Source organism: Chiroxiphia lanceolata, chromosome 4 (assembly GCF_009829145.1).
Source record: "Chiroxiphia lanceolata isolate bChiLan1 chromosome 4, bChiLan1.pri, whole genome shotgun sequence".
Classification (NCBI taxonomy): domain Eukaryota; kingdom Metazoa; phylum Chordata; class Aves; order Passeriformes; family Pipridae; genus Chiroxiphia; species Chiroxiphia lanceolata.
In genome coordinates this window covers 62,400,400-62,414,990 of record NC_045640.1, presented here as the reverse complement: position 1 = coordinate 62,414,990, position 14,591 = coordinate 62,400,400, and the positions used below count along the sequence as shown (strand labels likewise).

General features: G+C 37.8%; 1 protein-coding gene across 14 annotated transcripts in view; it reads left to right on the top strand.

Annotated features, from left to right (window-relative positions):
* The window catches only part of LOC116785560 (mitogen-activated protein kinase 10), a 165,663-nt gene that overhangs the window by 100,798 nt on the left and 50,274 nt on the right, over nt 1–14,591 (top strand). For all 14 annotated transcript variants that reach the window (XM_032685276.1, XM_032685275.1, XM_032685287.1 and 11 more), the window contains 4 exons: nt 7,037–7,166; nt 9,452–9,510; nt 10,478–10,616; nt 11,885–12,050. In XM_032685276.1, coding sequence (XP_032541167.1) covers nt 7,037–7,166; nt 9,452–9,510; nt 10,478–10,616; nt 11,885–12,050 — 494 coding nt within the window. The remainder of the gene's footprint in view (nt 1–7,036; nt 7,167–9,451; nt 9,511–10,477; nt 10,617–11,884; nt 12,051–14,591) is intronic.

Sequence of the window (14,591 nt, the reverse complement as noted above, 5' to 3'; positions counted from 1 at the left end):
ACCTGATCTGGTGGAAGATGTTAGACAGCAGGGGGGTTAGAATTGGATGATCTTCGAGATCCCTTCCAACCCAAACCATTCTACATTTCTATGAGTGCACGTGCATATCTGAACAAGTTCTTTAAGAGCATAAATATGTAGGCATATAGTGTCACAGATTTGACTGGTGAAATATTCCTGTTGAAGTAGTTTCTTCTAGCTGTGGCAAGGGCTTGTCTGTTGGACTCCCATTTCAATAACCACAGTTATGACTGGTCATGTGAGCAGTTCTTACTCCTTTTTTAATTTCCATACGTTTTCAGACAGAAATGTATGTAGAGGTCTTTATATCACCTTTTCTTGTTCAATGTACGGGAACCAGAGACCTTTGGTATAATTTCTGATAAAATGTAGCACAACAGAAATGTATTTTTGTTCAATCAGGGCCTTTAAGGAGCTGTATTTTGCAAGGTGGGAAATAAAATAAGGATGTTGTAGTGAAGTGAATAAGCCTGTATTACAAAGCTATAGTAATAATTTCAATGGCACTATAATGAAATGATACATGAGACGTGGACATTTTTAAGTCAAAATGCTTTTCTCTATTTTAAAATATTTAACACCTGAATTTGAAATCCCTAATAAGAATTAGAAAATAAGCTCCATTTTCAGATTGATTTATTTCAGTGTTAGAACCAGAAGTCTTACATACAGCATTTGAGAACAAGCATTTTCTAGTAAAGTACACTAAATAAAGAGTATTGTGCAAGCAGAGAGAGCATGGCATGTCTTCTCTGTTTTTAACTGGATTTTGCCTGCCACAAGTTCATTAAATACATGAAAGTGTGTCCAGAGTGAACAGTGGGCCTGATTCCCAAAGAGTTTTCTTTTAAAAGAAAGCTGTCTTTCCTGATAACATGCTGAAATGTAAAAATAGAGCCACACATTTTGAACTTTTGTCTTAAAATCCTCCAGTTTTAATGGTATGTCTTTGAAGTTTAAGTGCTGCAGAATTCACTATTGACCTTGACAGCAATGCTGAATTTTCATTCAAGGACTAAGATGATAATCCCAAACAATTCAGGCGCTTCTGTCCTCTCTAATGCTACTTCATTCCGACACGGGATAAGAGATCACGTGTTGAATTATAGGCAATGGGTTGCCTTTCTTTGGCAAAAATTTCCCAAAAATCCCAGAGTGGGGACCTGCTTCCGTTTAAAATGCACTGAGGTGATAACTTAGTTTGATCTTTCTTTTTGGATTTGCTGCTTAGATTTCATGTCCTCTTGGCATGAGAAGGGGCTCCAAAGGACACCAGCTGGAGCACTTTTCTGGCAAGGTGTTTGCTGTGTTAGGACACCTGTGTGTGACTCCTCTGTGCCCTTCACCACATGCAGTCTCTGCTTCCCCCTTCAGTGCAGGAAGGAATGTTTTGAGCCCAATCAGTAACCTCTACAGTGATGAGGAAGCTGATGGAGGGTCTTGCTGACTGATCTATTTATTCTGTGAAACATCCATGGTGATAGTAGAAAAAAAAAAGGGATGACTTGTGTTGCAGTTGGGGAGACAGCTTGATTGCATTTTCTAATCCAGCTGTTCCCAGCTGATTGCAAGAAGCTGTGAGCTGATGGAAACACAAAACAAATAGCTGGAACCACATATGGAAACAAGAGATGTGCAGCAGTCACCCATTAGGAAGCTGCATAGGTCTCCTTAAGCCTCAGCTCTGAATATTGTCTCAGAGGCTGCTCCATTTCCCTGCATTTTGAGGAGAAATAGGCCTGATCCAGAGTGTAGAGTTGCCATTCCTGACAATAGGTCTGCAACTCTTCAGTGGGGTTATATTGGTTATTTTTTGGAGTTTCAGCACACAGGCTTGATTCCAAACCTAATAAGGACATTGAAAGGTTCTTGTTTGTTGAGCTGTCCTTTGACTTGTACTGCTTGAGGCAAACTCTCTGCATGCTGGTGCATGTATAGAATTCTTTTGTTTTATACCATTTTCATGGAAAACATTCACTATATTTAAGGATATTTTCTGTAGTGAGGTTTTCACTCTAAAAATAATTTTTTTTCTGTTTAAAAGTAATGGAAGAGAGGAAATGCCCTTTAGAAACTCAGAAGTTACGTGTCAAAGGATTAAAAAAAAGTTAAGAATGAGAAAGTCTAATTTCATTCTAAAATTTGGACTGATAAGGGAGGTCAACATAAAATGCAAACTAACAAAACCCATCAAAAAACACCTACCAGAATACACTAACAAAAGTTGGCTTAAAGCAAAATAACTTTTTCACTCTTTTTTTTGAGTAACTTGCCTGAAAGGGGACCCTAAGCAGAGAGAAGGTAAAGTACTTGGAATATTTTATGGTTAAACTTTCCTAAACCACATTTACAGAAATTTTGCTCAATATAGGAAAAAGATTTGGCTTTTGTTGTTCCTAAAAATGACTTCAGAAAATGCAATAGTGATAGTTACCTGAAACCAATGCCTTTGAAGACAGAGAAATTTCTGTGAAAAGGATTTATATACACATCCCTCTATGCTTTTCTTTTTATCTGTATGTGTATATACACTTAGATGTGTATCTAGGCATATATATATAGAGAGTGTGTCCTGCTTCATGTGTTGGTGGTGATTGTTGAGGATGAGCTATCATTAGCATTCTTGTTAAATGTGATTTTCAAGGTTACCAATTCCCTCCACTGATGGAGATCTCAGCACTAAATAACCAGGATATTTCAAGTGCACAGCTCACTGCTTTTTTTAACAAGATCAGTTTCAGCTCTTTTCCTACTTACTGTGCTGGGCTGAAGGAAATGAGGCAAAATGCAAATGTCAGTGGCAAAACTACCTTACTTAGAAGGATCAAGTAATGCAGATATAAATAGCAGTGACTTGTAATAAACAGAAATACAGCTGGAGTCTTTCTGGAGGAAGGCAAAGATGACTGGACTTTGTCACTTTAAAAAGTAGGTTTAATATTATGTAGCTTTTCAGAAATATTTTAATACTGTATTTGTCACAATATGTATATGTAGGAACAGGTAAGGGGAATGTTTAGTGTCCCTTAGATTTCTACAACATTCAGTGAATAGACTTCCTTAATATAAAAAGCTGTTTGCTGAGGTTGTCCAGAGTCTCCATTTCACAACCTGCCCTGGAAGACTGGAGGTTGGGAGCTTCCCTTCCTGTTTTAGGCTTCTGTTCTGTCATCTGAGAACTAATAATAGTACTTTAATGAAGTAGTGGCTTAAAATAGGGTAAGCACCTTGAAAAGGATGTGTATGCCCCATCCAAAGAATCTTGAAAGTAAAGATTATCAAAAATTGTATAAGATCCCATCTCTAAGAGTCAATTTAAAAAAATACACTTTTTCTGTGGGTTTGACAGTCTATTCCTGGGTAGAATATAATGAAATTGATAAATGTTAAGTTTCACTGTTCATGAAAAGAGTTATTCCTATATGAAAGGAATAATTTTAAGTATTTATTTGGTAAGTGCCTATTGAAATAAAAGCTTGGACCTGAAACTAGAATGTTTTTCTTTACTTTTTGACATAGGTATAAAAATGAATGCCTGGTCCCTCAAGTGTATGACAACAGAACACTGCTTATTAATCATTACAGTCTGAACTCATATAGAATATTGGTGGTAAATGATGACCTAGGTTTGTGTAAATCTGACTAGGAGGTTCATTTTTTTTCCTGCTGGAGTCAGGAAAGAGTCTTGTTAAATAGCTGTAATTGCATATATCTCTTGGTAGTCATGAATGTATATTCACATCTGGCTAAAATTTTTATCTCTGCTAAATAGGTTTGTTTCAAATTATTTACAGTTTTAAAAGGCATTTTTTAACACTAACAGTTACCTTGTCAAACTAACTGTAACCAGAATTTATAGGGAATGAATTATTTACTGCTTTTTCTGTCTGTACAGCTGCCAGAGACATGGAAGTAAACTTTGAGGATTTTTCTGAGCTCACGTTGCAGTAAAGCTATCATTTTATTACAAGAATAGGAGTGATTTAAACTCCTTGTTATAAAAACAGAAAACTACATAAATTAAAAAATGAATTCATAGTCAAGCAAGAGAAACAAGTGCAGGCTTTTAAATGCAAGTCCAGCTTGTTATTTGAGAACTTGAGACTGACTTTCACACTCAGCCTTTTCGTCGCAGTTCGCAGACATTCATTACTCTCTCCCTCTTATTCCTGCTCCCTTGAATCACCTGTTTCTGCCAGTGATTGAAGTTTGTCTTAAGAAGGCTTATCATCAATGCTAACCTTGGTGTTCCAAGGTAAGGATTTTGTGTAGCAAGCATCAGAGAGAGGACCTGGAGGTGGTATTTGTATTTTACCGTAGAAAAATGCATATTTGACTGCCTGTAAACGAAAGTGTCTCTCTGGTGAATAGAAAAACATAACAGGGCTATTAATTTACCCAGTGCAATGAATTTGTGCATCTACTTCACCAAGTAGTTGGACACCTTCCATTTAATAGAAGATAATGATAGAACTGCAGTCAAGATCCTTGTGTCCCAAAGTAAATATCCCTCTACAAAGGATTACTTTAGTTCCTCCATGGTATGTAAATGACTGGGAATCGATCATAAAAGCCAAAGGCTTAAGAAGCCTTTGGTTTTTTGATTTGACAGAGAGAGAAAATTCAGAAAAGCAGTGATCAGAAACTGAAGAAAATGTTTGCCCTGACAAACTTTCAGTGTTTTCTAACATTCCAACTCAGTAATTTTATGATGTAACTAATGAGATTAAAATATGAGAAAAGATTCTTAAAACTATTTAAAATACTCTTACACAGCTCGGATGAGTCTCATGTAGGCTTTTCATCTTAAAAGGAGTTTGGTGATCAAGTAATATGGATTAGCTGAGAGATTTGTCTGCTCAAATGTATTAGCAATATACATCCATGAACAACAGAGACAAAATATTTAACTGTTGAAAGATCATGTTTTTCAAATCCTTTGGCTTTGCATTATATTTGTTCATTACTTCCTTAATGGAATTCAGAGGTGTTTAAGTTGTGGCCTTTATGTGATGCCATGTTACGGCCAAACTAAATCAGAATGAGAAACATGATTCTGACAGGAAATTTGCTTTCTGCTACGTACTGTTAGGGTGTAAAACACACATAAAGTTCCTCCTAACACAAGGGTTGGTTGAGTGAAATTCCATGGAGAGAGGGAAGTCAAGTCAGGCTGGATCTTTGATAGCCTTATTGCTTAGGTTGCTTCTTATGTGGTTTAACTAGTGAGTGCATAACTAGTGAGTACACTAGTTTAACTTTGTTTATGCATGTGCCTAGCATGATATTAACTGGGTCATAAAAGTTGTATGTCTTATTAAGGAATAGGAGAATAAAGAATTGTTACCAAATGACAGAGTGGATGGTGTTGGAGAGCCCCTGGTCTAACTCACCTCTTCTAAGCAGAGTCAACTACAGCAGGTTGCTCAGGACCACTGGAAGAGTCTGGCTCTATCTTCTTTGCCACTGCCAGTAGATACTTAGGAACAGTGATAAGATTCACTTTAAGCCTTTTCCAGGCTAAACAATTCCCACTTGCTCAGTATGACATAGATGTTGTAGTCCCTAATCATCTTCATGGCTCCTCAGTGTAATTCCTCCAATGCATCTGTAATTTTCTCATACTGGGGAGCCTGGAGCTGGACTCAGCATTCCAGATGTGGCCTTAGTAGCAATAAGCAGTGCAGAAGGATCACTTCCCTTGCCCTGCTATCAAGAGTCTTCCTGAATGAATCCTAAAAGTAATCTTTGCAAAACTCTTCATCACTTTTAGCAAACAATTATTCTTGTTTGTGGGATGTATTTGGTGTGTTATTTATGCAAAGTGGTGGAATTGAAATATTTCTGATTCATCTTCTCTTGTGTGGTTCCCAAGACATACATTGCCTACACTTTTTTTTACTTATTTTGAACACTTGTACATTTTGGTTGGCTTTGTGACTAAGCTTCTGATCCTTGCAATGCTTTCTGCTCTGTACTTGGTCAGTAAGACCCAGTCAATGTCTACAATAAGCAAGAGTTAATATGAAAAAGAATTCCAATGTTTTCAATATTTACTTTAGTGCTTTAAAAAGCCATTTTTAGGACAACTAGTGATTTGGTCAATTTATCTCTTGGGAAATACACTGTTACTTTTCATGGATTAGCAGAAAACTTGTGTTATGTCTTGTTTTGTTCTTGGTAAAAGGAAAAAATCAGGAAGAGGGTCTTAGGACACTGTGCATTTGGAATCTAAGATTTAGTGTGCTTTGTGGAATTTAGAAGTCAAAATTTATGTAGTCAGATTCAAACCACCAAAATAAATGGTTCAATGCATAGGTAGTAATGATTATTTTTATAACTGAAGGTTGCACAAAACATTTAGAAATTTAAGGAGAATTTTAGGACCCCAGCTTTAAAAGCCCAGTTTGCAAACCACGGCCTGTATTTTTTCATGTTTTCAAAATTTGTAACTGTGTATATGTAACAATTTTTTTCATTATCAGGAAATGGTAAAAAAAAAATTGTGAAATGGTTCTGTTTCTAGATATGTTATTAGAATTGGATTATATGGTCTCAGAGAATGATTAAATAACTTGACTCTAGATAACTGGGCAATTGTTCATTGAGCCACTTGGTGAAAGTGTCCTTAATCATGACAGAAAAAGCAAAAACCTCTCCACTGCACCCAGTGCGCAGAGGGTTGCTTTATGAAATAACTTTTTGTCAAATCCAGTTTTTATAGTATTCTTATTTTGAAGTTACTTAATTTTTTTCTCCCACCCCTTAAAAGTAAGTGTTTATTTCCTATGGAGCTGGAGTTCAGAAGTAGTGGTGCGTGCTGTCTTCTGCAAATGAGGTGCTACATGTCTCCTTTTGATGTCTTATTTTTTCTTACGACAAAATCTCTCCCTTTATCACAGTATCTTTCTCAGTGGAAAAAAAGGAAATGGTAGACTCGACGCTCAGGAATATACCATGAGAAATGCTGGATACCCTCTAAAATGCATAACCCCTGTGTTTGTAATTACTGCAGTGCTGCATATGATGCCGTCCTTGACAGAAACGTGGCCATTAAGAAGCTCAGCAGACCATTTCAGAACCAAACTCATGCCAAGCGAGCTTACAGGGAGCTGGTCCTCATGAAGTGTGTGAATCATAAAAATGTAAGTTTTCAGTAGGTGGTTGGAGAAGTGATGTGTATATTGGTTTGTTAGGAAGAAAGTTGTTTTGTTAGGTTCCTTTTTAAAACAGAAGAAATGAAAAGTAAATTGTGCTTGAGGGCTACAGTCAGTCTGGTATTATACATCCACATGAGAGAGTGAGGATGTTCCATGTGCTTATTTCAAGGCTATGCCAAATGTGGATGTCCTGGCAGGGTTAGGATAGTAGAAGTGGAGAGAGCAGAATGGGTTCTTGTCGGCTCCTTATCCAGAAATGCATAAGTGGTTGTTGGAATCTTGGTTCCATTCTCTTGTCACTGGTATTTGTGACTCAAAAGCAGTGTCTTTTGCATTGAAATATCTGTGCACACTCCTTATTCTGGACTTAATCTGAAACCAACTCATATAAATGCTTTGTACAGGTTGTACAAAACTGCCAAAGAAAATTAAGAACCAAAAGCATATATTTGTGAGTAGCCTAATGTTGTGGAGCCAGAAAGTCTGAAACCTCAGCACGTTGTGCTGTTCCTTCTAATCCCAGTGATCTTGTTGAAAAAAAAAGCACAAGCAGCTTCTAGACTTCCCTGTTTCTTGCACTCACTACCTATTGTATAACATTTATTATGCATAATGAATGAAAATATTCCTACATTACAGAGTGTTATTCCAGGGCTGTTATTCCATTATTGTTAGAACTATCTACCTGACTGTAGAAACTTGGTTTTTTTGTAGTGAAATAACAGGATTGCCACATTGCATTGTCAAGGGCTCTCCCAGGGATTTCATTTTCCTCCAGTTCCTCAATTTCTCCTATGGCCTGCTGCCATATCTGTGTGCCCATTCCTTTTCATTAGGAGTGAATTTTTCAGGTTGCAATGTTTACCCTTGCCTCAGATCCTGCAATGACTCTTTCTCCCTATGCAAAGGAAAAATGAGCTTGAAAAATGTGATTTTTAAGGTGAGATTTTACACTTTTTCTCTATCCCAAATTCACGTGAAAAGAAAGAGGACTGACTCTAAAACGGCAAACAGCAGGACTTGTCACTCTAGTATCCTCTGCCCCACTTCTGGGCATGAATTTATCCTTACATTCCCACTATGTTGATCAGGAATGTACCTGTCTCTTCCCTGTTGACTTGATGGAAGCTACTCTCAACCAGACCAATGAATGGGGATTTGAAAATGCAGGAATAAGTGAGGAGTTCTCCCTGTAGGCAGTAGAATGATGCATTCTCACTTCAGTTTTTTAATGGACTAGAAAGAGCAGAGGGCAGCAGGAGCGGCAGTAATTTCAAATACATAATTTTAAACGTGCTGCATGAGAGCTGTTAACAGCACCACATTGGTTGGGTCAGAGTTTCCATCTGTCTGTACAGAGAAGTGGAAAGGAAGAAGAGGATTGTAAAGGCACCTGTGCAGAGGTAAGATTCAGTCAGAATATGCGGAGTGAAGAGAAAGAATATTAAACCCCTTTTGTTAGAAAACCTAGATGGGTGATGGAAATGGAGAGGGAGACATTCAGATGTTGTCTTCATGACAACTGTGCTGATATCATCTACCTCTGTTACCTGCACAGAAGGAAAGCATGGGAAGTTCAGATCTGTGAGGTCACATTTTTCCTCTGTGCTGTTCCACACATTCTTCAGTGCCTTACAACAGCCCAGTCCATTTAAAATCAAACAGAAACCCAAAGAGAACCAAAAAAAAAAAAAAAGGTAAAAAAGGAGTTACAGCATGCAAGATGCCTTTGCTCAGGATTTGTCCACTGTTTTAAAGCACTTCTACTAAAAAATGGTGCCTCTCATGGTGGAATTTGTGTCAGTCAGTGTGTGTGTGTGTATGTGACCTGAATAGAGTTAAGGCCATGTCAGAGAGAAGGAAGGACTTCTGTTTAATAAGATGGTCCTTGATTATTGGTCCCCTCAGGTTAGTATTTCTCATAAATAAGAAATTTCTGGCTGTAGCACAAGGACTGCTATGCTAGATTGAGCTGAAGTTTGTCTTTGAACCTGTAACTTCAAAATTCAGAGGACTTTCTCACCCTTAGCATTTTAGCTTGTCGCTGGTTAAGCTTCTTTCAGACCATTTCAAATGCACCTTGAAGAAATCTTAGAGATCTGTGGTGTTTTATTTTGAACGCTGCCAAATTTTTACTGATCCATAAAGTGAGACGTGTTAATATAACTTGAACAGTGAAAAACAATTTATCCTTTAACACATTTCAAAATGAATTCAACTGATTATGTGTATCACTTCTCTTCATTCTTTTGTCTTACTTTGCTTTTCAGATTATCAGTTTATTAAACGTCTTCACACCACAGAAATCTCTGGAGGAGTTCCAGGATGTGTAAGTAACAGAGGCAGTAATTAAACTAAAGCTTTAGGGGCATTATACTGTACCTTAAATGTAATAACTCAGCAAAACACAAATGTTATAAGCACCTCCAGACAAGATCGTGCGAGTCTAGTGGGTAGACACACATTCTGCATTCCCATACTGAGACATCTTTTGACACTTATAAAGTGACAAATAATGGCTTTCATATCTGTTTTGGTATCACTTTCAACTGAGTAAAATTACTTGCCTGGGGAGTTATGCCAGGTGTAGAAGACAACTGGCATCTCTGTTGGAGCCTTACACTATTGCACAACCACTACTGTGCATAGTACAAACCTGCTGTGAATGAAATTTTAAACAGTTTGTGTTTTATATAGTTGTTCTCCTTTTATCTTTCTGTCTTTCCCATATTCTGTATACATTGGATGGAAATGTATGCCATTCTGTAGTCTGATATCAGCAGTAACCTATTAGTTGTAATGAGAATTTCTTGAAGTCATGCAACCTTAGGAGGATTTTTTGAGGCATTTTGCATGGGGATGCTTATTTTAGCCTCTTAGACATCTCTGTTTCTCTCAGATTCCTACATGTACTTTAGTAGCCATTCCTTGAAATGGTCAAAGGCCATGCAGTTATGTCATTTGGTGCTTGTGGCTATTTTGTTTTCTGTGCATTTCCATGCTGTGCTGCCTGATTGCCCATGTAGGTTATAGTCTCTGTCATGGGAAACGCACCAAGGAAGGATCAATAATCCACCAGTTTTGCTGGGATGCAAAAAGAGTAGTGTCTCTGCAGTGAGATACAAACACCACTGTGGTACCCTTGTGAGCGGGCCCAGTCTCCAGCTGTGTTGCTCGCAGTCATCACAAATAAAATGAATTTTGAAGCTAGGAAAGGCATTGTTACTTATTTGAGATAATGCTGTGATTCCTCTTCAACACCGATAATAACCCTGTGACTTTGCTTTTCCATTCAGTTACCTGGTAATGGAATTAATGGATGCCAATCTGTGCCAGGTCATTCAGATGGAGCTAGACCATGAGCGAATGTCTTATCTACTTTACCAAATGCTCTGTGGTATCAAGCATCTTCACTCTGCAGGAATTATTCACAGGGTAAGGGACAGTTTGGTTTAAAACTTAAGACAGCATGTGAAATAATCATGAAGATTTTGAACACCGCTTGACCTTCCTGTGTGTTGTGGATCAAAGCCCTGCCTCCCAGTACAATAACTATAAGCCTAAGAGTCTTAGCCTATGCCCTTTGCAGAGTAGCTTGTGTTAGGTTAATGTGTTTATTAAAAATAAATAATAAGCAAATAATAAGCACTGGAAATCATCAAAGTGGTTATGGTCTCTGAAATGTGTAGATAAATGTTATTTTTCCTGATCATTCAGCTGGCTGTATCTTCCATGCATGACATTCAGACTTTGAGCTGACGTTGTAGTCTGGTCCAAGTATTCCTTGGTCAGCATCCACAGAGGTCTTGGCATATGAAATTCACGTTTGCCATCATTTACGTGTAATAAAGCAAATTAAAAGACTGCTTAGTCTATGTTAAATGCATCCTCTCATTTTGCCTCTCCGCATCAGAGTGCTGCGCCTGGAACTTGGTTGTGAATGCCAGAAGCAGCTCTGTGTGTGATTGTTGACAGCAGAGGGGAACGGTTCCCGTGACTGTGAGCAGGAGGGAATTCTGAATGGATTGAAAATACCCTGAATTAACTTCTTTATTGAAATGTGCTTTTACTAATATGGGATATCCAGATTAAAAAAAAAAAAAAATCCCAAAATGTTTCCCTTCTGCTATGAGAGCTAGAAAAGAAGGGATGATAAAATGGGCTACAGAGTGGATGTTGCTTTACAATACACAAAGGTCTCATTTCTTAGCGTGTTGTGTGTTTAGCAAGGGATGATAGATTTGGCTTTCAGATAGTCATCCAGCAAAGGATGAGTTGAATTATTACAAATGAAACATTAAGGTATCTCCACACGTACAATTGGAAAGTTTCCATTAGGCTCACAGCATTAAAAAAAAAAAAAAAAAATCCAAACAGTACTCTGATATTAATCCTAGTTTCTTGAACTAATTAATCTTGAATTAATTGCTAAATGCAATTAATTTAACACCAGTAGCCTTCTGCTATCCAGGTAAAGCTACCCAGGTAAAGTCCAACAGTATGCCAAGTTAGAACAACTTCCAGAACAGTTTGCTACAGAAAATAGTAGAAAGGTTTCGCTGTGTATTTACAGGAATTTGTGATAGTAACTGTGTCAGAAAATTAGAAGAATTTTTGAAGGGTGACCTAAAGGATCAATCTGTATCACAGCTGTGCCTGGTTTTATGAATGACAGTCATGTGTCTTTTCATTTTCTCTTGCAGGATTTAAAACCAAGTAATATTGTAGTAAAATCTGACTGCACATTGAAGATTTTGGATTTTGGACTGGCCAGGACTGCAGGCACTAGCTTCATGATGACTCCCTATGTGGTGACACGTTACTACAGAGCACCAGAGGTCATCTTGGGAATGGGCTACAAGGAGAACGGTAGGGCTGCAATTTCACAGCACAGTGTGACCTGAAGTGCAAGGTTTGCTTCTACAGTTGAAAGGGGCACCTGAAGGAGAAAGAGAAAATGTAAAGAGAAATGACATCTTGAATTAGAGCAGTTTCTCACTGTTGTGTACTGCAGCTACAGAATGTATTTGGGATGTAATGCGGGTGAATATATCAGTGTGGGATTGCAGAGTAATAAGAAACTCCTTCTTAGTGGTGGTTGAGCTTAACAAATACAGTTAGCTCTTTCTGACAAGAGTATCCTTGGCTCCTGTGGCTGTGAAAGAGTGTGGGAACCACTGGAATTGCTGAATGAGTGATGTGTTCCAAAATTGAGTCTGAGTCTCTGAGCTGTTTAAAGGAAGAAGAAGAGGTACAAGCTGAAATAGCAAATCCTAGCCCTTCCAGAATTTGTCCAAATCCAGAGCTAGATCTGAATTTCAGGAATGATTTCCTTCTTCATGATAGATTTAACCAAAGTCCCAGGTTTTACTGACGGGTTTCATGTGGTCAAGCTCTAGGTATAAATTTTGCAGTTTGAGTCTTTTTTTTTTAATGACAAGTAGAATTGCAGAGAAGAGGAAAAAGCTGTAACTAAAAGAAAATGCATATAATTTGTATGTAATCTCCCTAGAAGTAAATAGAATTTTGCTCTGAATAGTCTGTGAGAGATCTTGGTCCCTGGAAAGATTATGAAAAGCAGGTGGGGGTGCTTGCTATAGAGAAACAGGTAAGGAAGAACTCACATTTTGCAGGGGATGAAGGGAAAGCTTTGTAAGTGATTCTCATTTTATAACATAACTGAGAATTGCATCTGAGTGCCAGGTAGACCAGGAAAGGAGGGAATACACTATGACTCAGATTCTGCCATCAAAATCTAGCAACTTGTGTTTGGCAAGGAGACTTTTGGATGGCAAATACAGGAATTTATTAAAAAGTGCCCTACTTAATTTCCATTGAAGAGGTTAGCTAACCTGGGGGAGAACTTCTGCTAATAGCCAACTGCATCCTGTAAAGGGCAGTGAAACATGACCTCTTCTGAAATTAGCAAGTCTCTCTATGAATTATTTGTATTGTTTATGAATTTAAAGTATACATTTTAATATAAAATCCTAAAAACTAAAGACTTGTTAGGCAGAGTCTAAGCACAGAGAATAGTTTCTGAAAAAGGAAGAATGTTCTGTAAAGTATTTTCTAAATGAAATTTTTGCTGTGCCATTAGAAATTTGAACTACACTCAGCACGCTCTAGATAGTTCCTTAGTCAAAATCCAGAGTTTCTTCTACTGTCAGATTAATTCTTTTGCCTTTTTTTTTCTCCAGACATTTAGTAGATGATTACCATTGTTGATGTTATTGTCCATGAAAGGACAGAGAAAGCATTTGCTTTTCACATGATTAAAACTGCACCAAGAAAAAGTTAGACATGCTTTTGTGACGAAGTACACAGCTGGGAAGGTTCTAAGAACGTTTACCACATTCAAAGGCCCTGATCAGATGCCCATTGAAGTTACCATAAAGACTTCCTTTGACTTCCCTGGTCAATGAATCTGGCTTAAGATGAATGACCTTGTCTCCCTTATACAAAGACAAAATCCAGTAAACAGAGAAAGAGAAGAAAATATTTGAAAATGAAGGTCAGCTGTCAGAGGAGCTGTTCTGCCTGGAGGCTCTGATCCAGCTCCCAAGGAAGTCAACAGAAAGGGTTGTTCTTTGCTTCCCTGCTCTGGCCTATGCTGCCACATTACTGAAGCTCCCCTACTTTTTTTTTTCCTCTAACGATGTACACTGCCTGTATAAGGACTGTTCACTGCTTTCATTTTCTTTCTGCACTTGGTTGGCTAAAGATGCATAATTATAACCAGTTTGCTGCACTTCTGTAGAAGGTCCCAAAACTGTCACTATGAAGAAAACTCTGCCACTGCCTCAGGCATGCTTTTGCTGTCCCATGCCCCTTATACCTGTACCCTCCTTTTCCCAAATGGAACATTTCACCTTTATTTTGTTTTACCAAGAAATGAGTTGTTTGTTTGTTTCTTTGGTTTGTTTTGAATTGCTGTTGAAGGATAAAAAGGGGGAAGAAAAAGAGGAGAAAACTGGTTGCATAGGTCAAACATGACAAAAAAATGAGGATTCAAAGCTGAGAAAAAACATAGTCTTTTAAAGCATTTGAAAGCAGTTTTTTCCTCTTCACACAGAATTCAGGGGACTTTTTTTTCTGTGCATACTGTGTCACAGTATCTGTACAGCCTTTTTTTCTTGTAAGACCTAAGGGACAAAAAACCCCCACCCAAGTTAAGCAGATAACATAGCTATGCATATTGCATCTAAAAGCTGAAGAAGGCAGGATCAGGAATAAGAAATGTTCATAGTATTGTTGGTAGTTGTCCTGAGGAGCATTTGTTTTAGCATTTATTTTGTGTACTTACGCAGTACAAAGCAGAGTCCACTCAGGTCACGCTCTCTGGTTGTTCCTAGCTGGTATGTAGGTACAGACAGATACATCTAGATAGGTAACTAGACTGAAATAGTT